Source organism: Hydra viridissima, unplaced genomic scaffold, assembly GCF_058129835.1.
Source record: "Hydra viridissima isolate aposymbiotic clone 2 unplaced genomic scaffold, HvirCarnegie_v1 scaffold_8, whole genome shotgun sequence".
Taxonomy (NCBI): Eukaryota; Metazoa; Cnidaria; class Hydrozoa; order Anthoathecata; family Hydridae; genus Hydra; species Hydra viridissima.
Genome location: NW_028324307.1, coordinates 7,940,577 through 7,968,084, shown reverse-complemented (window position 1 = coordinate 7,968,084; position 27,508 = coordinate 7,940,577). Strand labels below are relative to the sequence as shown.

The 27,508-nt window shown below is 31.2% G+C and overlaps 3 protein-coding genes and 1 long non-coding RNA gene across 10 annotated transcripts in view; 1 reads left to right on the top strand and 3 right to left on the bottom strand.

Annotated features, from left to right (window-relative positions):
* Positions 1–8,886, top strand: part of LOC145186365 (uncharacterized) — a 28,860-nt gene extending 19,974 nt beyond the window's left edge. For 3 of the 4 annotated variants that reach the window (XM_090095164.1, XM_090095163.1, XM_090095162.1), the window contains exon 27: positions 3,057–8,047. In XM_090095164.1, the coding sequence (XP_089951290.1) occupies positions 3,057–7,915 (4,859 nt within the window). In that variant the 3' untranslated portion in view covers positions 7,916–8,047. Of the gene's footprint in view, positions 1–3,056; positions 8,048–8,603 lie in introns of those variants that run through there. The other variant, XM_090095165.1, reaches the window with a different exon arrangement.
* Positions 8,887–11,655: 2,769 nt separating this feature from the next.
* LOC149884843 (uncharacterized) lies at positions 11,656–13,850 on the bottom strand. 4 transcript variants are annotated; one of them, XR_016454872.1, is made up of 5 exons: positions 12,769–13,850; positions 12,498–12,559; positions 12,218–12,276; positions 11,992–12,060; positions 11,656–11,901 (listed from the first exon to the last, which is right to left on the bottom strand). It is a non-coding gene; the product is annotated as an uncharacterized LOC149884843 (long non-coding RNA). The 4 variants fall into 4 exon arrangements; XR_016454870.1 differs by having other exon boundaries at positions 12,498–13,847; XR_016454871.1 differs by lacking the exon at positions 12,498–12,559 and having other exon boundaries at positions 12,769–13,845.
* A 930-nt stretch (positions 13,851–14,780) lies between these two features.
* On the bottom strand, positions 14,781–18,441 carry LOC145186635 (uncharacterized). The gene is made up of 11 exons (XM_090095498.1): positions 18,370–18,441; positions 17,731–17,842; positions 17,351–17,533; positions 17,065–17,247; positions 16,788–16,970; positions 16,441–16,614; positions 15,994–16,207; positions 15,703–15,885; positions 15,382–15,588; positions 15,099–15,224; positions 14,781–15,006 (listed from the first exon to the last, which is right to left on the bottom strand). Exons 2-11 carry the CDS (start codon positions 17,839–17,841, stop codon positions 14,831–14,833), a joined length of 1,740 nt encoding a protein of 579 aa, XP_089951624.1. The 5' UTR covers position 17,842; positions 18,370–18,441; the 3' UTR covers positions 14,781–14,830.
* A 7,911-nt stretch (positions 18,442–26,352) lies between these two features.
* LOC149884842 (uncharacterized) lies at positions 26,353–26,931 on the bottom strand. The gene has a single exon (XM_090094573.1). The coding sequence runs from the start codon at positions 26,929–26,931 to the stop codon at positions 26,353–26,355; it is 579 nt and encodes a 192-aa protein (XP_089950699.1).
* Between the last annotated feature and the right edge of the window lie 577 nt (positions 26,932–27,508).

Sequence of the window (27,508 nt, the reverse complement as noted above, 5' to 3'; positions counted from 1 at the left end):
TTTTAGGTTACTCATATTAAAACGTTTACGTAATCTGACTAATGCTTATTTAACTTACCAATCAATAGCAGTGGCGGATTAATACTTTTCGGGGCCCGGGGCTATTTAAAAGTAGGAGGCCCCGTTCCACTAACAACGACAAAAATGAGTAAAACTAAGACTTTCTTGAAAACGCTATCACGGATATTTATTTATATACAAATTTTATATTTATTTTATTGAACTAAGTTGAGTGATTTTCTGCTTTTCTTCCCCGCAAAATCTGCAATCACATCGCTGAAATCCAAAGTTTCTAATAATTTTGACTCAATAGGTAATCTTGCTATATTACTTAAACGACTATGGACCATTGTTGATCGGTGCATGTTCTTAACTCTTTTAAGAGTAGAGAATGATCTCTCAGCCTCGCAATTTGTTATGGGAATAGTTAGAAACAAGCGATATGCTATATAAACATTTGGAAATACATCAATAATATCGGTTTCAACAATCCAATTTAAAACATGCAGAGAAATCAATGTGTTTTCAGTCTCAGATTTATCTTTTTTATGCGAAAAAAAACCCCGGAGGCTGCAACTTTAATAATGTTACAAATTGTTCTATTTCAAATATGAAACTATCTTCTAAATCATTTGAGTACACGTCTACAATTTTTTTCGCGCTAACTTGCAATTCCATGGTACTAATAGTTAACAGCTTCGATAGAAATCCAAATAACTTATTTACGTGGTTGTAACCATCACTTCTTATGGTTAATTGTGTCACAGGTTTGTCAATAATGACAAAAAATGTATTCACTCGAAACTTGTCGGATACGCTTAAAGAATCAACTTGGTTTTCTCCGTTGCTCAATTTTTTAATTACCTTTCTTTTGTTCTTATCCGAATAGTCTTTTTCAATAAACGAGCTAAGTTTTTTTTGTAGAAGTAGTTGCGCTCCTTCGTTGTCAAAGACCGGAAAAATATATATAATGCAGCGTTTTTGTTGACAGTTATTTTATTTTTGTGCTTTTGTTTTCAGACAATTTAGTAAATTTAACTTTGGCTCTTTTAAGTTAATAAAAGATTTAATTTTCAGAGTTAATAAAAAATTATTTACTTTGAATCGGGGCCCCTAAAATTGTGGGGCCCGGGGCTATAGCCCCCCCCCCCCCCCTTGATCCGCCACTAATCAATAGATCGAAGCAAAATTATGCTTTGTTAAATCTTATTTTAACAATGCCACGTTACGTCGTGATCAACACGAAGTTATAATAAAGTATTAACTTTTTCCTCTAATTAGAATTGAATCAGTGTTTTTTAAAAGGGCTGATTTGACTTTTTTTTTTAAATTCACTTTTTGTGTGTTTTGTGTCCTTCTATGATAGCTTCATCAGTTTATGTTAAAAATGTGTTTAAATTTTATCTTCTTACACAAATAAAGCCACCTGAAAGTTTCTGATTTTTTTAAAAAAAGGCAAGTTTGCTTCAAATACGCCTTTTTTTAAAAAATCACTCTCCAACTGATTCGTATTTTTAGCCGCAAAATGCGGAAAATGTCAACAGTTTCGATTTCAAAATATTCGATTTTTTTTTAAAGGGACAATTTTTCGAAATTTCATATATTAATTGTTAACAAATGAAATGTTATAACAATTATCAAAGTGTACTAAGATGTTATTCTTGCATATATTTTTTAAAAATGTATTACACAAATTCTGTATATTTAATATTAAAAGATATAAAGAGTTTTTTTTAGTTTTCTCAAAAACGGGTTTTGAGCAAACCAGCCCTTTTAAAAAACACTGATTCAATTAAAGAAATGCTTTTTTATTGTTAGTTTTCAACCCATTAATTGGTGATCCGAATAATTCGAAGAAAATGGCCATTTTTTTGTGTCTATATTAAATTTTACTTTATAATTTCGTAATTCAAAGTTGTAACACCATTACTATTGTCAGACAGGACAAGTTATAGAGATGTCAATTACCTCTTTCTGTGATATTTCTTGATTTTCTTAAACAATTTTTCTTCAAAACACTTTTCTCACATCGAAAGTTCTTTGCTTTTCGATTCACTGTAATTTTTAAATTAAAATACTATAAGAAGAGCTATTTGACAAGGATACTTCGAATAATCTTATCTCCCAAATAAATTTACTTGCTATAAGGCTAACTAATCGAATAATCAAAAGCTTTATAAAAAATCTTAGGTCTTTGTTATTTCCCATTTTAGATTAAAAATACGTTTTTTTAAATATTTCAAATAATTTACAACTTTTTCCAAACATTCACACGTACATTTTTTTTAAAGCATAAAGCATAAATTGAAACTTTTCCGGTAAAAATTATGACAAATATTAATCTCCTGTGAAAGTTTCGGTTCAGTTGGACCAAGTAAAAAACTAAAAAGAAACTATCGCATCCAATATTTTGCGAGCTACTGTGTATATTGTAATATCTTAGTCATTGCCGAACTAAGAAGTCCACGAATTTTTCTACTTGGTTATATCTACCTTCGTAGATTATACGTAATTGTGGTCTGCAACTGTGGATTGCATAGAAGTCTCCGTCCTACCCAGAGCGTGCCATCCTGAGTGGCTCGGAATGTTGTATTTGATTTAAAAAAAAAAAAAAAAAAGAAAACTTTTTTTTTCGTACTAAGAAAAATACTTCAAGTTTTTCCTATATGCTGAAATTGATATTTGGGAAAATAAAAATTAGTAGACACGTGTCTTTTCTAGACATGTAGCATCATTAATAAAGACATTTCAAATATTTTGTGCTTTCTTTTTGATGCTTAGTACCAAGTCAATGTTGTCTTATTTAAATATGATTCTCTTGAATTAAAGTAGCAAATAATTTAAAATAAATATAGTCAAAACGAAGTTGTCACCGATGACCTTTCCATTTTAAATAAATGATAAGTTGCTTATAAGTAAGAAAAATTACTGGACTTTGGCAATACCTTTATCAATTTCAACAAGCATTTTAATTTTGCAATTACAAAAGGATACTAAAGACTACGTGAGCTCTAAATAGCATTTGTAGAAGACCCCTCATATTTTTGTTCATACAGGTTCTCGTGCCGTATTAATGAAATTGAAAATTGCTCAAACATTAGCTGCTGGAATTGCCGCCGGCATAATGAGTGGAGGCCCTTCATTGTTTAACAGCATCGAAAATGTTATCAAATCGACCACTAATTCTGCACAAGCTGTTAGCAGTACAAGCTCTCGTAGTGGTGTCGCAAGCACTCCTCTCATAAATTCTTTTCATGATTTGATAGAAGAAATTGTGAACAAAAGTTTGTCAGTAGGTATTAGTTCAGTATCTCAGAGTCCGAAGTTTCCTGAAAATGATTCAGATCTACTCTCGCATGCTTTGACTACAAGTGTTCTATCTAACAAAAATGAGGTACAGGATACCGAGGTTGCTTCTGCTTATCAAAAAAAGAACAATCAGTTTGCTCTGTTGTCAGATGCGATAAAACTTAATCAAATCAAAGAATTGAATGATTTTCATTTACTTCCAGAACGCTTGAAAGAACCAACTACCAAGTTATCGAGTCAAGTGATTGTTCCAAACAGTTTTCGCAAGCTTCAGAACTCTCTTCAATATTCAATATTAAAATCGATCCATTCTTATGATGATCAAAAAGAGTCTCACGATGATCTTGCGCAATCTGCATCCATTATACCAGGGTACCACCAGATCATCAATCAGAAGAAAAAAAAGAAAGATAATCCTGAAGTCATATCTATAGGAGCTATTATTCACCGTAACACTCAACTGAAGCCCGAAAAGAGTATCGTAGGGGAGGTTAGGAGTGTTATTAACAAACACGAGTTTCCGACGTCAAAATTCAATTTTTTAAACATTCAAGAAACTTATGCTCCTAACAAAAAATCGGTTTCAAAAGCCTCATCTAAAGAATTCAATTTTAGAAAAAAAAACTTTTATACGCAAAAAGCCAGGAAATCAGCCATATTCCATCGCTGGCATAATGGAAGAATCACAAGTCTAATTGATGATGTTGATGATGATTCTGATTTGGTAAGTGGAGACTTTTCTGATGAACCGTCTTCATCGAAATCACTGGTTTTTAGTAACGAAGAAAAAAATTTAAAGCACATGGTCGAATTAGGTAAGCTTTACGATCGAAGTAAAATATCACCACCGAATGCAACGAAACTTAATACCGAGAATTTTTCAGGAGAATTTAGCGATATTTTGGCTCGATTTTCAGAGGATGAAACGAAAAAATTAGTTAAAGATGATCCTGGCAGTCATTTAAATTTGACGAATCGTAATAAAGATAATGATATATCAGTTTTAGGAAACGAGGATGATCTATTTTCTAATGTAGAGTTAAAGGTTATTTACGGAGATAAAGTGAGTAACAGTAACGAAAGAAATTGTTCTGAAACGAAGAATTGTAAGAAAAAAGATCATTCTCATAAAAAATCTTCAAGTTTGAATAATTCGCAGTTACGTTACGTTATATTATCACACTCACTCGATAAAAACGCCTTTGGGCTTTTTTCACGGAGAAATAGGACTACTTCAACCACCTCTTCTTATAGTAACGGAGATAAAACAGTGACTTACACCACCGAAACGAAGAACGGCAAAACAAAAACCACTAAAACAGTTACCTATGAAGATTCTGAAGATGGGGATCGTTGGACGAATGGAAAACTTAAAGGAGCAAAGTACGATTCTAAAATGTACGATACCGACAAAAACCACGATTTTTTAATAGACGTCAATGACTATAACGGTGATAAAAATGATTTAGATATAAGTGACAAAGCTTTGCACTCTGGCAAAATTTCTAATTACAATCCCAAGCATAAAGCCAAATTGAAACCAAAAAGTGTAAAAGACACGCGTAAAAAAATGAAAACAGTTTCCTATCAAACTTACAGCAAGAATGATTCTAACGTTACAAAAGATGCTAATAAATCTGAACTGAACGGAGTGATCAACGCGGGGGAAAACCAAGAAAATCACGTGAACTATAATAATTTTGAATATTTTGACAATGGTGTTAATTATACTTTGAAAATCCCCCAAAAGTTTCAGAATTCCAATGCTAATACTACTTTTTACAAGGAAAAGAATAAGACTGAAATAATTCCTTTGCCAGGTTTGGGTGATGCAAAAAGAAATGCTTCTGATTCGGTTCAATTAACAACGAGTACACCTGGTTTAGTTGCATCGACAGTAAACGCACCTTGGTTGACTGAATCAACAATGAATGCTCCTATGTTATCTACATTAACGACGGATAATCCTGGATTGGCAGAAGCAGCAGTGAAAGTTCCTGCTTTCACTGGACCACCAATTAATACTCCTGGATTAACAACATCACCAATGGGTACTCCTATGTTAACTGAATCAATTATGACTGCGCCTGGGTTAAAACAAAATAACCCTCTTCTGAATGCTGAATTTTTTTCTCAGCAACAAAACCTAATTTTTCAATCGCAAACTCAAAATATTAACCATCATATTCCTGAAAACGAAGGTCTGTACAGCGCTTTACAACCCTCTATTAAAAAACCTGCGTATCAAAATCGCGTTCAACCAATATTTTTGCCAGGCATAACTCAGCAGACAAGACCTTTAGTTGCAACTCAAACACCTATTACTCAATCCCAACCTTTCAATCCAGTATATCAGTTCCAATCCCCAAGTGTTGATAATCAGCCGTTTGCTGGTCATCAAGGCTTTGCCAATGCATCAATCCAAGCTCCTGATATTATTCAAGCGAACGTTCCGAGCAATATACTTCAATCACAAGAGAGAAACATAGAAATGGCAAATAGTAGAGTAATGAATTCGGCAGGAATATCAGGTACGTCGAAAAAATTATCAAGTGAAAAATCAATGGGAGCTCATGTAGAAAAAGTTCAAAACTTTGATCAGAGCGATAAAACGTATTTAGATGATGGAATACTAACAATTGAAGAAGAAAGTGTTAAACCAACTTTAAACACACTTTTCTTCCAAAAGGTTGTTAAAAATAAAGGAAATTTAGATGCAAGTAAAAACCTGGGTGATTCAGCTGAAAGCGATGAAAATGAAAGCGATTTATCAGGTTACGATGATGACCAAAGCTCTCCAACTTTTGTTAAATATCGATATCATGTTTTGAGTGAAGCTGAAAAACTTGCTTCCAAAGACGAAACTTTAATACCTGATGAGGAAGAGATAGGTTCTGGTAAAAACGCTTTGAGCAGCGGCAGCGCAATTGAAAAAGCCGACAATAACGTTTCCTTCTTTCATTTGTTTTTAAACGAGGCAAAATCCGATGAGAATCTTGATAATAAGTTATATTTCAATAATGATGCGAGCGTTCGAAGAAAAGGCATACTTAAGAAAATAAAAGATCCAACGAAGAAACCCCATAAAACTTCAATACCTATATTGCCGTTGGTTTCTGATGGATTTCAAAAATTTAATTTGACAGAAAATAAGCAAATGTCCCGAATATCAACTAAAACTGGTCAGTTAAAACTAAAAAATGAACCATCGGTATTAACTAAAATTGGCCAATCAAAACTAAAAAATGATCCGTTAAACGAAAAGAAAGGTGCGCAAAACACTCAAGTTGAAACAAGATTTGTGAACATGTTGAAGCCAACTAATCAGTTCATTGATCGGTTAACTTCGCAGTTGTCTCGACTGAAAAAAAGTACTCTGAATAGAGGAGGGAAACGTATTTTTAGTGACGACAAGTTGGAAAAAGTCAAAAAGAGCAGTTCAAAGTCAGTAAAGAACATCACGATATTGAAACTCCCCTATTTAAAACTCAATCCGCTTTTCTTCTATAAAAGTAATAAAAAGCGTGATGATATCCCTCGCTACACTCGTGTTGACACGTGGAGTAATTCAAAAAGGAGAAATGAATTAGTGCCTAGATATCATTCCTACAAAGAAAAAAATAAAATTTTTTTTTCCGAAACAATGGTAAAGAGAGGCCATGTGATAAGGAAAAGATCAACAGATAACAACGAAGATGTCAATTGGTTAAGACATAAAGATGTCCATGATTTAAGATATAAAAATGAGAGCAATGTTGTTGCGCGGTACTTTCAGGATGCAATTTTGAAAAAATTTGATGGTATGGAGTTGTTTAAGAAAGACTCTATTGCTAGAAAATGGAAATCAAAACACGTTTTGAATCAAAACGAAAAAACACAGATTGCAAATGCTGCAATGAGCGCCGTTTTACCAATAATTTTTCAAGGTTTTATAAAAAATGTTTTATCTCGTAAAATATCAAATAAATCATTTCAACCAATAGCTGATGGCTCCGTATACAATACTGTTGATAAAACTCTATTTCGTGGATCATTTATATCACCATTAGGGAAAGAGTTGTTAAAAACTCTAATTTTGCAAAAGTATAATAACCATGACGGCGATCCCCAAAATAGTTTACTTCATTTTAGAAATGTCTCAACTGTTGTGCCTCGTTATACTCCTTCCATAAGCTCAACACCTCTACCTACAATATCTAAATGCTCTGACCCACCTTTTCCGTGTTCCTCTTTAAAGAATAATCAACTTACCTCTGATTTTAAATTAAATACGCCACTGACTAATAAAATTCCCAGTGTATTTCACTCAAGTATAGTAAATGCTTTCCGAAAGGACCTGACAAAACCAGTTAATAAATCTCAGAAACATAATAAAATGGTAGAAAAGATGAAAATTCCTGGTGTTATTAAAAAACTTCCAAGAACTGTTGGCCATTTATCCCCAACTAATAAACTAAAACTAAATGAAAAGCTCGTTTTAAACGATTTTCAAAATGTTATAAAAGAAAATGACCAAGTTGGCTTTATCATTGTTCCTTTTGGTAGCAATCAAAAAAAAGATGGCGTCAGTTTGAATATAAATTCAAAAAATGAGTTAGTTAATTAGGGGTTTATGTGATTTAAATTTTGTGTGATTAATTTTTTTTTTAAGTTTTTAAATTCATTTTAATCTTTTAATTTCTATATTTGCAACAGAGCTATTTAATTACATTTTTTAAATAAATTCATAAATAGTAAATCATTTTTTTTTGAATATTTTATTTCAGGGAAATTTTCTCCACTGGAATTTAACACAGAAATTCCTTAAAATAATAATTTAAGATTCCTAAAAAATTAATATATGCCCAACAAGTTTGGTTGCGTCCTTAGTAACAGGTTCAAGTCTGAGAACTTAAATTGTCAGACTTGAACCTGATTGCAGAGATTTTTTTGTTTTATTTTGAAAATGTCTAAAAAACCCATATTTTATGTTTAGTTTGAATAGTAATTGTCCCTGTAAATTATTATTGAAATTAAATATAATTATCGAAACTAAATATGATGATTATTGAAACTAAAATGATTATTCCAGTTTTCCCCTATTTATTCTTTTTTCATTTGTTGTTAAGATAAAATCTTAACTGTTAATAATCAAGACCTTTTTATGAAATTTTGATCCAAGCAATGCCTCTTGTACCAGTATATAGCATTCGAGAAGTACGACTCGGAATACCATCTTTCAAATCCTCCGATGATTCCAATTGCAAAAGAATCCCAATCCTACACAATCTGATAAAATATCGTTTAAACCTTAGGTTTTGGTCGTTCATCCTTTGCAGTTGAAATCGTTGACCAATCAGATTGATAAACAACGGCTCAGGTCATCATTCTGGTTGTTCAATGTCAATCATCTTCATAATAAAAGGCTTGTTGAACATATTGCCCAGTGGGCACCGAGACGTCTATTAGACATCTCAACAACGTCTCAGACTGGTTTCTAAATGTCATCTGAAAGACATCTCCATGTTAACACCTTTTAGACGTCTGAATTCAGATGTCTTTAAGACATCTCGTATCAATAATCTCTGAGACATCTGCATGTTAATGTCTTCAAGACATCTCAAATTAGTAATTTTAAAGATGGCTACTAAGTTTACGCCTTTTAGACGTCCGAATTCAGATGTATTTGAGGCATCTCAAATTAGTCATCTGTGAGGCTACTATCAGATGTCTTCGAGACACCTTATACCAGTAATTTTGAAGATGGCTAATTTGCTTGTAAAAAGGTTACAAAAATATTAAAATATTTGGACTAAATTAGTTTTATGTAAAATAAATATCAGATGAGTACTTTATATTGTAAAGATGAAAAGTAAATATTTCAAAAACATGTAATACACATATATTAGAAGATACAATACAATCAAAAACTAATTAAAACTTAAATATTTACTTCAATATATTACTTTTTTATTTCAGCATTCTTGCGTGCTGGAGCACTTCTTAGTATGCTCTGTGTTTTCTTGTAAAACTGTTTCTGTTCTTTTCGAAATTTATGGAGTACAGTGTTTTATATAAGGCGGTAGATTTTCGTATCTGCAAATTTATTTTTTCTAGTTATTCCTTTACCAAGGCCCTGCATGTTAAAATTAGTCATCACCTCATTGCTCAGAACACGTTTCATGATGTTTTTGGTGCAATCTTTCCAGTGGTATCCACCCACTTGACGAAGTTGCGTCAGCAAGAGTGAAAAACAATTTTTTTAGGCTAAACTTCACCTTTTTTTTTTTTTTTTTTTATAAAAAATTCAATTGAATTGAGCTTTAAACAGGGAAGCCTAAAATTAATGTTTACACCATAAATCCCCTAAACATTCTTTTGCTGTTTTTTTTTTTGTGGCACTGTTACAATGGTAATTTTATCTTTCCCTGTGTAAAACCCAGTTAAATGGATTTTAATTCATAAATAAATAGAATTTTACATGTACTCTTAGGTGTCTAATAAGCGAGAGGAGACGGTTATTAATTTTTTTTTTCCGATCCCCCGGAATTTATAAGGCAACCAATAGTATACATGTATCTATTAAAGAGTTGCTACTTTTACTGATAGAAGTGAGTCATTTGAGTGGTTCTTTTCAAATTCCATAAACTCATCAGTCGTGTTCACTATTTCAATATCTTGAATCAAGGAACAGTTATATGGACTACTTGTTAAACTGTTTCCAACTCTGCCCCCGTCATAACGCATCCAACAAAGAACCTTACGTTGAAAGGAAAGAACTGAGCGCTGGAAATCTGGAAACCTAAGAAAATATGTTTTAAACATGGACCACTACACAGTTACAAATTCTAAAACTTAACATAGCGTTTACAATCTTTTCGAATCTTTTAAAGGATTTGTACAATTAAAAACATGGACCACTACACAGTTACAAATTCTAAAACTTAACATAGCGTTTACAATCTTTTCGAATCTTTTAAAGGATTTGTATAATTAAAAACATGGACCACTACACAGTTACAAGTTCTAAAACTTAACATAGCGTTTACAATCTTTTCGAATCTTTTAAAGGATTTGTACAATTAAAAACATGGACCACTACACAGTTACAAATTCTAAAACTTAACATAGCGTTTACAATCTTTTCGAATCTTTTAAAGGATTTGTACAATTAAAAACATGGACCACTACACAGTTACAAATTCTAAAACTTAACATAGCGTTTACAATCTTTTCGAATCTTTTAAAGGATTTGTACAATTAAAAACAACTCTATGTTGAACATATGTGCCAACAGCTATGTGGTTTACGATAAGCTTCAGGAATGAACGAGCAGGTGCATCACAAACGAAATACTCCAAAGAAAAAGAGCGAAATGATCTCTAAGGGCAGAAATAAAATCAAGTTGTCCTTTTTTAAAATTTTACTCTGGGGAAAATACTTTCTTTTTGAAGTCGGAAATAAAAAAATTTTTTAACAGCTTTAATATTTGTTTTTTATTTCATGGGGCTGTTGAAAGGCGCCACGTGTAAAACATCAAGTACCATATAAATTTTACATACTTCCTTTAAACATAAATATTCTGCTCTATTTATCAATATTAAATATAATAAATTTAAAATTTAAAAACTCTTCATATTAAGTTGAAATATAAAAAAAAAAAAATTATATTTCAACATAATATAAAGAACAAAAATATTCTGTAAAGAAACAAGTGCCAGAATATTTTTGCAGCATGTGGAAGTAACAGTTTATCGTGTGAAAAATGGATAAGATGCCCTTTGGCCCAGCTAGCACACATACGTTGGGCCAACGTCGGGCCGACAACGAAAAATTGGTTGGCCGATGGTCGGTAACCGACGTTGGCTTAACGTCGATTTGGTAGTCGGCGCGACGTCCAAACCAACCGTTGGGCTAACGTTGGCCCAACGTCGGATTTCGACGTTGGGCGAGCGTCGCATTCTGACGTTGGCCCAACGTAATATTTTAATAATAATAATTATTAAGATATTACGGTAAATATTTTTATTAAGTTTTAATTTGTTTGCAAAATCATTGCTTTTGATTCATAAGATGTGCATACCTTCTGAATCAGTAGTAAAGTTTTTGCAAACAAATTAAAACTAATTCTTTAATTAGTAAACTATTTCTTTAACTAAGGTGGAACTATTTCTTTAGAGAAAACGCAGCTATTTCTTTAAATAAAGTGCGACTATTAATTTAAATAAAGCGCAACTATTTCTTTGTAATGTTTATTAAAATGTCCAAATAAGTTAAAATAAAATTTGGCGCTAAGAAACAAAAGTAAACATTGATGCTGATTAATGAACCAACTTTAATTTAATAATTACACAGAGAAAATCAAAATTTGTTATAATAATCATTATAATTAAGTTAAAATAATCGTATAAATTATACACATATCTAAACATAATAATGTTCTTTCTAACTGCTTGGCATCCTAACAAATCTTGCATCTTTACTTCGCTTGAGAGCAACTACAACGTTCGAATGCTCCTCGTTATACAATTTGATAGTCTTTAATAATCTTTAATTTGATAATCTTTGATTTTGTATCTTTCATTTGATGAGCTTTAGGCATTGCCATAACTACTGTTAAAATTATAAGTATTATTTTATATATATTTGTGTGAGTGTAAAATGCACATAAACAAAAACATAATAATTTTTTTTATGTATTACCTGCACAAAAATGGTGAAAAAACAGTAGGTTCATTTGTTGATATTGCATTCATTTTTTCAAGTCATGGTCTATACAGAAAATTTTTGAATAATATTATCAGTATTTCACTGCAATAATTAGAGGCAACAAGCTTCAAAACTCTACTATAAAGTTACTAAAAGAATTCCAATTACCATTAAAATGCCAAAAATATATATAATTAATACACTCCCAAATAATTGTTACCTTCTCCCTCTTTAACAGCTGCCAAATGAATTAAAAAATAAACGCCCCTTTAAACATAACTGAAAAAAAGAACAATTTAAACAAAAGCTTTATTCAGTAAATAATTATAAATGTCAATAAATAATAATGAAACAATAAATAATAAAAACATACAATACAAAAACTATACAGAAACAAGAAGTTATATAATATATTATAACTTTAGGACATTTTAACAACATACAATTATAATGCAGATAAGAATTATAATACAGGAATGAGGTAAACTTATATTTACTACCAATATCTTATCTTTGTAAAACACATGCATTTACTAACATCTTTGTAAAACAAAACCACCTACTAAAAATATGTTATCTTTGTTAAACACATGGATTTACTAATAAATAAATATTTAACATTAATGCTGATCAAAGAAGCATCTTTAACTTTGTAACACAGAGAAAAATCAAAATTTGTTGTAACTAATTATAATTACATTAAAATATTTGTACAAATTATACACATATTCAAACATAATAATGTTCTTTCTAACAGCTTAGCATTCTTACAAATCTTGCATATTGATTTCGCTTGAGAGCAACTTTAACGTTTGAATGCTCCTCATTATACAACTTTGTATAAACATTTGAACTTGCATCTTTCATTTGATGAGCTTTAGACATAACTACTGTTAAAATTATAGGTAATAGGTTATATATATTTGTGTTTGTAGATAACAGTAACATAATTTACATACTTTTATATTCGATAAATAATCTATATCAAAATAAAAATCTATATTTGAAGTAAAAAAATAGTTAATGACAAACACATGCAAAAAATATTTAGTTTATACAAATAAAATGCATATAAAACATAAAATAATTTTTTCGATCTACCTGCATAAACATGGCAAAAAAATGTGATTTAAAAAAATACTAATCAGTACATTTGTTGGCATTGCATTCATTTTGTAGAATACCACAAATGCATATAACAAAATGCAACACTTAATTGGTAATACTTATTAAGTATTACCAAGTAATGAACTACTAAAGACTTAAGTGGTTAATAACTATTTAGACTGCATAGTTATTAACTACTTAAGTCTATAGTAATTAATAACTCTTTAATTGTATGTATCATATTATATGATACTGACTGTATCATATTTTATGATACAGACTGTCTGACACAGTGTTTGACATGCAGTAGTTGTCTAAATAGTATAGACAGTATTATGCTTTGTATGTACTACATACATAATGTTTATGTAAAACATACACTATTATTTATAATGTGTGTACTACATGCATTAGTACTGTATGTGGTACATACATTATTAATAAAATATTGTTTAACTAGATAAATTAACTAGATAAAACTGAGGGATGATACAATTAACTACATTGTAGTTGATTGTATCATACATCAGTTTTAAAAATCCTACAGTTTGTATCAATAACATTATGACATAATGTTATTGATACAAACTACATGATTTTTAAAACTAATGCATGATATCATGCAAATTAATCGTATATACGATTAATTTATGTGTATGTACAGTACATACATTATTAATGTATGTAGTACATACAAGAGTAAAACAAGAGTTTATTTAACTTTAGTTTATAATGTCATTGTAAACTAAAAACATTATAAACATTATAACTTATATATAATGACATTATAAACATTATAAACATTATAATTATACATAATGACATTATAAACATTATAACTTAATTAAATAAACTCTTGTTTTAAAGAAAAATTAAAAACTGCATATTAATAGATATAAAAATTAGCATGTTTGTATTTATTTTTTTAATGATTTGATATTAAATTCGAAATTACTCAATACTCAATTACTACGAAATTATTATAAAATCATGAAATTTAAAGCAATAAAATACTCTAAGAAAAAGTCGCGCCCCAACAGCTTTTAAAAAAGTTTTTAACGCTAAACCCGGTATCACACTGTACTCATTTAAAAATGGTCTTATTTCGACGTTGGCCCGACGTTGGTTCAACGTCAGCGCGAAGTTAATAAAATTGGCCAACGCTTCCGACGTTGGTCCGACGTCGGCCCAACGTATGTGTGCTAGCTGGGGGGTTTGACAAATGGGCTCATGAAGCATTCAACACTGGCCTAAGAGTTCTTGTACGTCCTGTTGACTTAAAATAGCTTTTTTTTTTTCTTCTGATTGTTAAGAACAGAAGAAAATCAAGGTAAAATAAAAAAAGAAAAGAAAACCATAAAAAGCACAGTAAAAAATTCTTTTATTAAGAATGTGACATTCTGTTGCTATGCTTTTTGTGCTTTTCTTTCTTTTTTTTTTTTTACCATAATTTTCTACTGTCCCTACTGTTTATTGAATATTTTTTGTATATTCTTTCTTTTTTTTTTAATCAAGATCAAAAAATCTAGTAAAAGTACAGAATACGAGAAATAGTTTTCTGTGATGTTCATATTTAGCATTTAAATAATATTAAGTCACATGTTATAGCAACTTTAGTTGACATTTCAACAATACTGAATATGGTTTATTAAAAGCTTCAAAATATTAAACTGTAATTATCTTTTCAAAATTTTAATTCTCATTTTATTAACTAACAATCTTAAAATCAAACTACACTTAAAAAAGAACTGCTGTCATTTGCCACATTTTCAGCTGCTTTTTTTATGCGTCCGGAGATTTCATCAGAAATTTCGTTTGAATTGACAGCGAATCTTGTAAATTCATCGTTCATGTATTTTTGGACTATGTCGTAGATAACTTTAAAAGAGTCTTCGTTTAGAACTAATTTTTGTAATAATAAAAAGATATTAATCAACTGGTATTAATGACTAGACTTCAAAAAATTTAAATGCTAAACGTTTTATAACTTTTACCCTCAGCTTCACGCCGTTGTCTATGTTCAACGATGACGTCATCAATTATTTTTACTGTATCGTCAATCATTTCATTCAACCTCGTTTCTACTTCGTTTTCAATTGCTTTAGTGATTTCTTCGTTGACTGAAAGAAAAAAATCTTAAAACTTCTTCCTAGCAACAGATTTTTATTTTTAATAAGCAATTCGAAAGTATTATAGGAAAATTTTTGATAAGCAAGAGGAGAATTAAATATTAAAGTGTTAACTTGCTAAAAGTTTGAAACTCTTAAAATTACTTACAGATGCCATCGTACATCAAGCTCTCATCATCAACATTTTCCCCAATTAGTTTTACAATATCTCTGGCATTGGCAAGCAGCCACGCAGTTGGTTTTTCAAGTAAAGCAAGGATCACATCTCTCATCTTCTGTGTTGCATTCGTTAGGGCAGCTTTTAATGCATCTTTAATTGATAAAATGTCTCGCTTTTTCTTGTTTAAAACGGCTTCTATATTAAAATGAAGTATTAAAAAAGGAATCACTTTTCCTAAACAAAACTGAAAACAGAATTTTAAAAAATAAAAGGTTGAAAAATAAAAGAACTAAATTAAAAACCACTCGCTTGGTTTTTTTCCAATTAAATCTTTTATTAGGCGTTTCGCCTCCTCCAATTTAAAAGAACCACTACCGCTCGCTTTCTCAAGAGTTTCCCTTAGTTTGCTGTTAACAACTTTAAAAGCCTCAAGAATTTCTGCGATCGCTTTTTTCACGTAAGCATCAGCGTCATCAACACTCTTTAAAAGCACTAAAAAAATAATGGTATACTTTTTGTAAGATGCACCAACTGACTCGCTTAAAAAGGCTGAAGTAAAAAGAGATTTATGAATTTCTTCAAAGATATAAACGAAATTACATTCTTTATATTTTTTAAGAATATCCGTAATGTTATTTTTTTCAACGATGCTTCGCTTTCTTTTTCCAAAGATGCCTTTTAAGTAATCGACTGCATTTTGATAAATTTTTTCCGTTTCAACAATTCCTTTTGAAATAACAGATTTCAATGCGTCGCTAACTTTTACCATAGTAGCACCAACCTTTGTTGCAACTTCCTTCAATTTTTCGCAATTCTAGAAGAAAAAATTTTAAGGATATTCAGCAGTCATAATAAAATATCTCGTTCATTTTCGTCACACTCAAACGTAATAAGTTTCTTACTTTTAAAAAATAAAATGTTATTAAAAATATTTCTTGCTAGAAACATTTTATACAAGGTTGGCAAAATTTGATAAAAAATTCAAACCAAATTTTGAAGTAAAATTTTTTAAAAATATAGTTTTTCAATTCCTTCCAAAATTTTTACCGTTTCGCTTAGAAAATCCTCACAGTCGTAAAAAGCGTCAGCAATCTTGTACACGGCACTCAAAAAACCTTTTCCGATTTTGTAACCTTGGACAATAGCTGTACGGACGGCGCTCATAACTTTAGGCATCCCAATTTTAATACTCTGAGCGTATGATCTGAGATCTTTACAGACCTGAAAGTTTGAATTTATATTCAAATACTTTTTTTTTCATCCTGAAGTTTAAAACTATTTTTATGATGGTCTCAAAATTAAAAAAAACTCCCAATGCACTACTTACTATGCACTACTTACTATGCACAACTTACTACTGCTTGTTTGTTTTTAATCACAATAAAAATACTTACATCAGGATTCAGAAGTTCTTCACACGTAAAGTTTGCAGCATATTCCTTCATATCATTAAGGGCGCTTGAAACTTTATCTTCAATCTTTGTGTAGCCTTTAACTACTCCTTCTACTACCGCCTTTTTTACTTGGTCAGCTTTTAGTTTTAAAGAATTGCCAATATCTTCAAGTTGTGAGCATCTCTGCAGAAAAACAGGTATGAATAGCTTTTTATAATATTCATGGCTCATGAAACTTTGAAAAATAATTATAAATCAAAAATAAAAAAATTTTTACGTCCTGAGGCAAAATATCTTCGCATTTTTTTGTTAACAAGTCGTTTCTAATGTAGTCTTCTACTTTATTTTTTAAATCTTTTGCCGCGGTTGCCCCTTCTATAAGGGCTTTTACGATGTAAGGCTTCAAATCAGAGGCTTTCTTGTTTAAGTATACCCCAGCAGCGTCTAGTTTATCGCAGAACTAAAGAAAAAGACGACTTAAAAAAATGGGAAAACGAAATGAAACAAAATAAAGCGTTTAGGCAGCAACGAGATCTAATCTCCCTCGAAAAAAAAAATCGTACGCTTTTATCCAAAAAGTCTTTGCATTCTTTGTTAACAACTTGCTCTTTTAAAAATCTCTCTAGAGTGGTTTGGATATCTTGGGCTTTAGTAATTCCTTTGTTATATGCATCAGTTACAGCTTCTTCTATAGCGTTCGCTTTCAACTTCAAAGTAATAGCGGCATCTTTAAACTTCGTGCACACCTAAGAAATTTAAATATAGTTTTTAATTTAGATTTACCATATTGTTTTATTGCTGCATTTTAGTTGTTTCATCTGCAGAACTGTTTAATTTTTAAAATTTAAATAAAGGAAATCAAATTTGATCCAAAAGTCGACTTTTCTAGCAAAAAAATCTTAATATACATGAAATTGAGAATAAACCGGGCGTTTGAAATTACCTTTACGGATAATAGACTTTCGCAGTTTAAACTTCTCTTTGTCTTGCTGATACCAACAGCCGATGAGAGTACAATTAATGCGGCAATGTAAAAATAAACAGTCAATTTCATTCTAAATACAAATTTTTTAAAAAAAGAAGTTTGTAAAATTCAAATTTAGACATTGATCATGATTGACCATGATTGATCATGATTGAGATATTTACGGTTTAGAGTCCACCAGCGAGTCAGCCTTCTGGACTGTCCATCCTCTCTGGGAAAGACCCAATAGCACGTCAACCCTGGGTTTGCCTCCCATTTTAAGAGCGGACGAGAAAAAAAAAAGAAAATCTTATAAATTTAATAATTGCACGCCAGTCCAGACTGGCTTCTACACTTAATCTTAGCCATTAGGCCAAGAAGCAATCATGATTGATATAGCGATTAGAGTAAATTTGAGCCATTTGATGTGTTAACAGTGGCTACGGCATCAAAGGAACATAATCGCGTACTGTCGATGTTTTAGTGAAATATCACAATTCGCAAGAAAATTATTAAAGATAAAAACTTCAAATTAATAAACAGAAAAAAAGTAAAAATATACTTCTGTAAAAAAATTTTTTAACCGAAAAAATGTTTTAACTTTAAAAACTATTTCACCTATTACTAAAACTGCAACCGACTCACGGTTCTAAGAGAAAAGGATCAATCGAAATGTAACTTATCTTAAATAGGTGTTACCTCATTAAATACTGCTGGTTAAACTTCATCATGTTGTTATCTCAGCTGAGAAACTTTCTAAAGCTACTTACTCCTTCCATTTGGAGTGCATAGCATAGCATGTTGGCATGGTAGCAAACAGATATTCAAACAACCTAAAAATAGCTAATAGAATTTAATAAATTTAAAAACCCTTACAAACATGTTGGATTTTTATAATGAAATCAAATCAAACTAATGGGAGTAAATTAAATGTTACTCGAAGGTGTAAATTACATGTTAATTTAGTCAAAGCTGATTTACTAAAAATGAATTTTAAAAATGACTTTCCGTTTAAAAAATTTCGCTTTAGCGATTAAAAGTTAAAAAGACATCAAGATATAAAAGTTTAAGTTTGGTTTCTAGAAAATTAAAAATGAAATTCTTTGGTTGAATTTTTCAATAAGTAATTTTTGAAAAATCATAATTAGCTTATATAAGAAACGCACGAATAGATATACCAAATCGATTTGCAAACTTCTCGAAATCTCAATTAAAATTTACAAGTCCCAGATAAAATTGTTCTGTTATGAATCAAAAACTTTGCCAGTGCGTCATATGTTAATGTGCGTCATATGTTAACATGCAACTGGTCTTGTTATTTAAATATCAGAAAACATTTTGCAACCATGTATACACAAAGGTTAACTTTTTTCACGAAAAACGCAACAACATCTAACAAGATGATATCCGATGATCTGAAGAAGATGAAACTGTTGCTCAGCAGGAAAAAGGTCTTGTTCAGCTTTTGTTGGCTTTTCGTGTAATAAGAATAATAAACCTGATAATCAGCTGACTGATTGAGCAAAATCAACTCTAAAATGATTGGTCTTTGACTGAGATTTGGACTTTGACTGAGATTGTCGTAATCAAATGGTTGGAAATGGGATCTTTTTTAACAAAAAAAGAGAATTTTGTAAAATTTATCTTGTACTTTTCTTTCCTTATTATTTGTATTTTTTGATTTCTAACTTAAGTTTCTTTTGCATATAAATTATTTTTTGCTTGAGCAGTTTGTTGTTTTGTGTTTTAAGATCCAAAAAAAACAGAAATTTCATACGACACATGACAAGCTGATATAATGAGCACGGCTAGAAAAACATCTGCCCCTAGCAACAACAGCAGCAGCAACAACAACAGAGTGAACCTATTTATTGCAACATGTAAGAACAAGGGGTGTAAATGGGGTGTTCTTACAATTGGGATGTTTTTAAAAACTGAATGTTTCTTTGATTGAGTTGAAAAGGTGAAATTAAAAAGACAAAATAAAAATCGATAACCAAAACATTAAAAAATCAAATTTTTTTTGAAATAATTTTAGCTGAAAAAGGTGTTTTCATGTTAAAACGACATGAAATTACAACGTTTTTACTTTTTACTTGTTTTAACGTAACAATTGGCTTTATTATTTTAAAAAAAAAAGCGAAAAAAAAAAAAAAAAAAAAATGAACTGGTCTAAATTAAAAAAAAAGAAAAAGAAAAAAAGTGAACATGAAAAACCCGATTGAGTATTAAGCTGCTAACAATAAAAAATTTTATAGGGGAGACCGGGGCTAGTTGGCTACAGTTTTAGTTTTTGAGCTCTGTGCATTTCTGGGTGAAATTTTTTGAGGATATCAAATTGCAGTTCAAAAGAATATAATCTGGCAAGCATGTTCAAGTGTCAAACATTAAAAAAAAAATAATTGGTGGCCCAAAAATTGCCTCCAGAATAGAAAAAAGTATGTGCCAACTTACCCCGGCCCGGGGTAAGTCGCCTATACTCTCAAGGTAAGTTGGCACTCCATATAAAAAGAGACAACTTTAGCAACATTAGGCATCTATTAAGTGCCAACTAACCCCAAAAGCTTTTTTCTTACAAAATGGTTACAAAATTAGTAAAAAAACACAAGATTCGCTATAACTTCTATGCTCATGCGCTTATAGCCCTGATACTACACTGAAAGATGAATTAGTTAAGTGGGAAGGTTCCATGTGAATTTTGGAAATTTCTGGTTGAAAATTCCTCAATTAAACGCAGTGTGTCAACTTACCACTGTAGCCAACTAGCCCCGGTCTCTCCTGCTCACGTTAAAGTGTCAAGCGATGTTACTTTGTGGGTATTTGAAATTAAGTAATGTTAAGTCGATTTTACTTTCACACCGCACAACGTTATAAAGTCCCAGAATAAACTGCTTTTCTTCTTTTCACGGCGATCTTCTATTTGACTTATTAAGTAAATTTTTCGAGATCGTCCGCGTTTTATCATTCGGTCTTATTTTTATAAGATTTTTCATTCCGTAATTTCAAGGCTTTCATAAACAGGCCGTAAAATTGGCGAAGGCCGACTTTTTTACGGTTAAAATTATTTTTTATCCTTGCTTTTGTAAACAAGCTTCAGAATCAAATAAAGAGCTTTAGAAGGACAAAAAAAAATTTTCATTAAATTTTGGAAGAAAATATTGTGGGAACTTTTTTTTCGTTTATAAATAAGTTAATGGCAATAAAAATTTAAAGAGTTTAGCTAAAAATGACTAAATCTCATTTTCATAAACCATATGTTTATTTTAGCTGTTTAACACTTGTGATACAAATAATAATTTTTTTGATAAAAACAAACAAATATGTTAACTTTATTTTACCAAAATTATTTTGACTTTTTTTAATTCAAAGTATTTTATTTTGAAGTTGAAAGTTTTGCTTGTTTTATTAAACATTCCTTCCCAAAATTTTCAGAGTGTTTTTTACAATAATTGTTTTTAAAAATGTTTGCCAAAATGCAGCAAACTTTTTTAACACTTTGAACAAGCAATTGAACTTTACTATTGCAGTTAATAAAAATGTCAATTAATCCTCTCTTGCACAGCAATGGTGAAGCTTTATTCAAAAGTGTCACTTCAAATATAAAAAAACAATAAATAACAATGTAGACTAAATTGTCAGAAGGTTCTCTTAGTCTTCCCCTGTTTAAAGAACTAATCAAAGTTCCATATTTTTGAAACATATCAAAGGTGTCTGTTTCTTCTAAAATTGAATGTAATTCCGGAAGTTTGTAAGCAATAAAAATTTTGTCATTTAATTGGTTTTGGTGACTAAAATAACTTGCTCGCTTAGAATCTGTTTCATTATTAATAGCATAACTGACAGCATTCTCCAGTTGAGAATAATATTTAATAATTCCTTTGTTTAAAAAAGAAAATAAATATCTCCAGAATCTTCTAAAGTTACATATATTGAAAACTTAGATACTGGTCCACCATGTTTATATGATATTAAAGATATATTTTTTCTTTTTCAACAAAATAAAATTTTTCTTCACAGTTATTTATCATTGACTTCAAATTTTTTACAGTTGAATTAAATTGAATAGCATCCTTTTTTTTGAAGTTTTCGAACTCATTAGGTAAACTATTCTTTCATAGCACATTGGAATACAAGACACTGGTATACCTTTAAAGACTGATGGAGGATGCACTGGAACAAAACTACCACCTTTGACTTTATTTAATTCTGCATCTTTAGGCTAGTGCTGAGCACAAATTCGCTTATAATCTGTAAACACAAAGTTTGCATTTGGAAGTTTTTTAATCCATAACTCGCGATCCTCGGATTCACAGACAAAGACATACCAATTTTATCTTCACCATGTTTTAAAACGCATTCAAACATTGGCTAACCATTTCCTGACTCTAGATACTCCAATATTCACTACACTATCCCACTTTTTCATCTAAACGAGAAGAACTATTAATAACTATTAGTTAATTAATTCCAGTTATACTATTACAGCTCGAAGAACTATAACCTTATTTTATCTTCACTTACTTTGAAGTTATAGAAAATAATTTCATTTTTGTAAACTTCGTTTACGATTTGAGTCTGATCATTTTCTGGCGATATCAAAAATTTACTTCATATTAAAGAAAGAAACAGTAAAAACACCTAGTTTTATAAAACCAAACAAAATACAGAAAGAAATTATTTGGTTTTTATTTAAACAAAATACAGACACGTAACTATTTCTTTAAAGTTAAATAATTTTGCAGACCTGGAATCTTGCGACGCATTCGGCTAAAAGTTCTAAAAAAAGACTGATTTTCTAAATAGTAAATTCTCCATAACAAAAATAACAAACCTTTCTCTTTTTACTTTTCTTGATAAAGCAGGTCCTATTTTTTCTAATTGTCAAAAAAAAAATTAAAATTTCTTTGTTCCGTAGTGCGTATTTTTAAATGCCCCCGAACGTCGATTATCTGCCCCCGAACGTCGGTAATCTTAAAAGTGCATTTTATTTGCATGATTTGATCAAAACAACATTTTTTTTTTGAAAACAAAAGAACAACGTTCTGACTGTATAGCGCACAAGTTTATGTTTACAAAGTAAGGTGAATTCGCATTGTATATAACATTATAAATAGGTTACATGGAGTTGTTTCACTATTTGGTAATTTCCAGGATCCACGGATATTAGGAAAATCTACGAAAGATCGCCGTGTTTATAACTTGTTAAGTTAGACATGAAATTGCATAAATATTTGTACGATTGTTTTGCGCTAATTTATCCTGAATTAACAAAAAAAAACGTAATTTTAAGAATACATTCAAAAAAAAAATTATGATTTCAACTATTTACAGAGTATAATATCTTTTAAAAATATTGCAATTCAACATTCAATTTCTCAATTTAATTGTACTTAAACCTAAAACTTTTCAACCAAAAAAATAAACAAATTTTTTGGTCTTTTCTAAAATTTGTTAAAGCTTCCATCTGTTTTTCGTAGTTACAAACAAGACGTTCTGCTTTAATTTTTCATTCTTGCATCCTTTAGCTAATCCTATCCAATTGAAATCTTAAGTATTCAATTTTCTGAAAAGTCTTGAAATGTAATTAATGATGGCTGCTATCCCTCCAAATCCATGCCGCAAATTTCTCTTATTCGTATTATTCATAATTCTCTTGTCAGTACTACTCATCAAATTATGGAAAGTGCAAGACAGCCGAAACACAAGGTGGACGCACCTGTACAACAGAATTAAAGATAAAGAAGGACACACAATTGACGTTGGCATTGAGAGAACAGGCTCAGAAACACCAAGTAATCATAAAAGCCAAAACTAGCTAAAAATTTTTTAAAAACAATAATTAAATATCATTAAACAAAACAAAACTCGTCGAAAATTATTTAGCCATCAACAAACCGCCGACCGACCATAAATTTTAATAATTTAGCCATAATAAATTAAAAACTATGTTTTCTAGACTTTTAACGAATTTGATGAGTCTAACTCTGCAGAGTTTTTTAGTATCTGTAAAAAAGATCGCATCCTTCAGATCTTTGAAATTTTAACTTTTCAAAAACTTCAAACATTTTGAAAAATCGTTTAATATTCTTTTTCTACTTAAAAACTAGAAAGAAAAAGTTGTTTAAGGTGTAAAGAGAAGTGAAGATATTAAAGAATATACAAAGTTAGTAAAGAATTGATTACGCGTGCATTTCATAGAAAATATAGTGTAGCTAATAGAGAGAAGAGTTAATGTGAAAAAATAATGCAGAGAGTGTTTGAATGAGGGTAAGAGTACAAAAGGATTTTGTATTCACCTTAATTCCCACGTAACATTTGTAAACTTACGGTATTGGCCCAACGTACGTTTTACTGCCAGCAGTCATATATTGATTTATTGCTGGCATACGGCAAAGGCCCAATGTATGCTAAGCTATCAGAAATAATTTTACTCAGCATATCGCATCGGCCAAGTGCATGGTTTACTGGCGGCAAATCGTGTCGATTTAGTGATGGCATTTTGTATTGGCCCGGCATACGCAAGATAGTGGAAAGTCTTATTTTATAAATAGAAGAAGAATTCTTGAAAAGGTTGCTTCACATCTTACAAACATATTCGATAATTCACAAAGTAATGATATTTTGAGTGAACTAAATTTTAAAAAATGTACAACTGTTGCAGGTTGTCAAATCAATACCTGATACTAATCTTGATACCGATGATATATGTCTGCCTAATATTTCCTCAACCATTACTGGGTTACAAAGTTATACAAACACCGATTACAACTATTTGATAATGCCAATTTTTCATCGCAATTAGACTTAGATTCTCTTTCAAGCTCTGATAATGAAAGCAAAGAATTTTTTTTTGCAAGAAAAGATTGTCTATCATCGGATCATGATCAATGGGCACTAGATAGCAATATTAATAGTTTAGCTTTAAAACGTCTTTTAAATATATTGCATCCTCTTCATCCCAATTTGCCAAAAGATCCTAGAACTTTACTATACACTAAACCAGTTAGTAACATTGTTTCGTGTTCTAGTGGGGGCCAATATTATCATTTTGGCTTGAAAAACTCAATTCTTTATCAGATTAATACTGGAAATATTAAACTTACTGAACAACATACGCTTCTCCAAGTAAAAGTTTTGTGGGGAATTATTTAGACTTTCCCTGAGACACTAAAGAGTCACTTTTTGAACTTGATAATATTTTTTACACCTGACTGCGAATCAATACATTTTACAAAGTACACTCTCTTTTTACACACTTTTACAATTGCGTCATTTTCACACATTTAATGCAATAACAATTACATACATTAACACCTACATACATTAGCACCTATAAACATTAACACCTACACATATTAGCACCTACAAACATTAAACACCTTCGTACACGCTTATTACATCCTGAAGACTTTATTCACGACACCCTCCCCCGATTAAAGCTGAGACTTCGGCTTTAATCAGCTATCTTCCATCTCGTCTTCCATGATGTAATTGATCTTTTGTCTTGCATCCAATTTCGCAAGTCTCGTTTCTCTTTTCAAGGTATCCTCTTCGGCTCTGGTTTCCAAGTTCTCGTCCGATTCGATTCCGCTTTCTGCCCCACAATCCATTTCCAAGTCACACACCAACTGAATTGGTCGTTCAATTACATAACCATTTCCCAGGCGTATTTTAAAGCTACTAATAACTCCATCTTTTCCTTTAATGTTGTTTTCAATTCGACCGATGTTGAGAAGTGCCTTGTCCTTCACATCATCTTTAATGAGCATCATACTTCCGACACCTGGGAGTTTCACGTTACCTCTCTTTTCCCTTGCTTGTTGTCGTTCTTCCATTGCGTGCACGTACTCGTTCATGCATCTTTTCTTTAAGTGATCCTTACAATTTTTCACAAACTTGACTCTCCGGAGTGCGCAATCGTCCCTTGTTATTTCTTCAGCTGCCATACCAACGTTCTCTTTCACACTAATAGTTTCACATGATGCATTCGGCGCTTCAATTATTTCTGGTTGGATTGGCCAATTTTTCTTGTGTTTCAATTATGTTGGTCCATTGAGCCACAAAAACGATAATTTCTCAGGACTCCCTCCTCTTGTTCCAAGATCACTTGGGTTTTCTTTTGTTGGAACATAAAGCCATACTTGTTTAATGTCTTCCTAACATGATTCATTAACTTGCTCAAGGTGTGCGCCGCTACCAGCTCGAGTCTCGGAATACTAAGATCCCTTGGTGCAATCCGTGCTTTTGCTACAAGTAGGTTGCTTGTTTTTGAATATTGATGGCTCGCTGCAATGTAGACGCATGCACATGCTGCTGATTTACTTGCGTCTGAAAACCCATGTAGCTCCATTTCAATGATTTTTTCAGACAGAACGCACCGCGGAGTTGAAATAGTTCTTTTAATTCTAATCTTCTGAAAGTTCATTTGGAATTTGTTGATCCCATCCGAGTTTTAATAAGCATAGTCGACTGTATAGTATTTTTCCAGTAATTAAAACAGGTGCACTAAATCCCAATACGTCAAAGACACTGTTAATAGCGGATAGCATTGTCCTTTTTGTTATCACTTCTTTATTTCCGATAGTGATGCATGCAGCAAAGTCAATCAATAGTTGATCCGTTTCTTTGTTCCAAGAAATCAAGTATTTTTGTTGATTTGATCTCAGCGTCGCTTTCCAATTTGCTTACGTTGCTATGCCATTTGTGCAATTGGAAACCAGCTTCCATTAAGATTTGCGTTGATTCATTTTGAAACCTGATAAGTTCTTCTTCCTTTTCTCCACCTGCTTGTATTTCATCGACATAAGTATCTTCTTCCAGAGCAAGCACCGTTTTTGGATAAATGTCCTTGTATTTTGATATATGCTTTTTAATCGTGGCGCCGAGAATGTAAGGACTTGAACTTGAACCAAAAATCACCCTTGTAAATCGTAACTCCGTTAATTCCATTTTATTTAAGTCGTTATACCAAATTAATTGTTGTGTGTCTCTATCCATTTCGTGTATTCTAATTTGTAGAAACGCCTTCTTTACATCAGCTAAAACGCAGAGTTTATTCATCCGATTTCGTATGAGTATGTCAAATATTAAAGGTTGCAGCGATGGTCCCACTTCTAGACAGTCATTTAATGAAGGTGATTGAGCGTCTTTCCTAGCTGAACAATCATAAACAATTCTCATTTTCGTTGACTCAGCATTTTCTTTGATTACCGCTTGATGAGGAACGTAGTGAAAATTTCTCTGGTAGGTTTTTCTGGTGCCATTTCCAATATTCCCTCATTGATCTGTTCCATCATTATATCATTATACTGATCTAGCATTTTAAGTTTTTTCAATCGAGTTGTTACACTTCCCAATCTTTTAAGAGCCAGATTTCTGTTATTTGGCAGTTTAACAATATCTTTTTCCACGATATTCTGGTTTCATAGTAACCTTCGTCGGTTTGATGCAGTTTTTCGCTGAAGTCTTGGTGGAACATTGACTCACTGTTTGTGTCTGATAATCCAAGTACTTCTAAACCACACATTTGCTCGAACTCATCACGACCAGTGTTCAATAAAAAACTTTTCTCAATACCAGAACTCAACTGTGTTCGACTCCCAGAAAGAGTCCATCCCAACATAGTTTATTCGGCTCCTGGATCTTTATCCGGATTTTTTCCGAGAACTACCGGCTCCGTGGTTTTTATACGTTGATAATCAGCAGCACTGAGTATAATGTGAACAGGTTGAAGTTCTTCACTCCCTTCATCATCGCT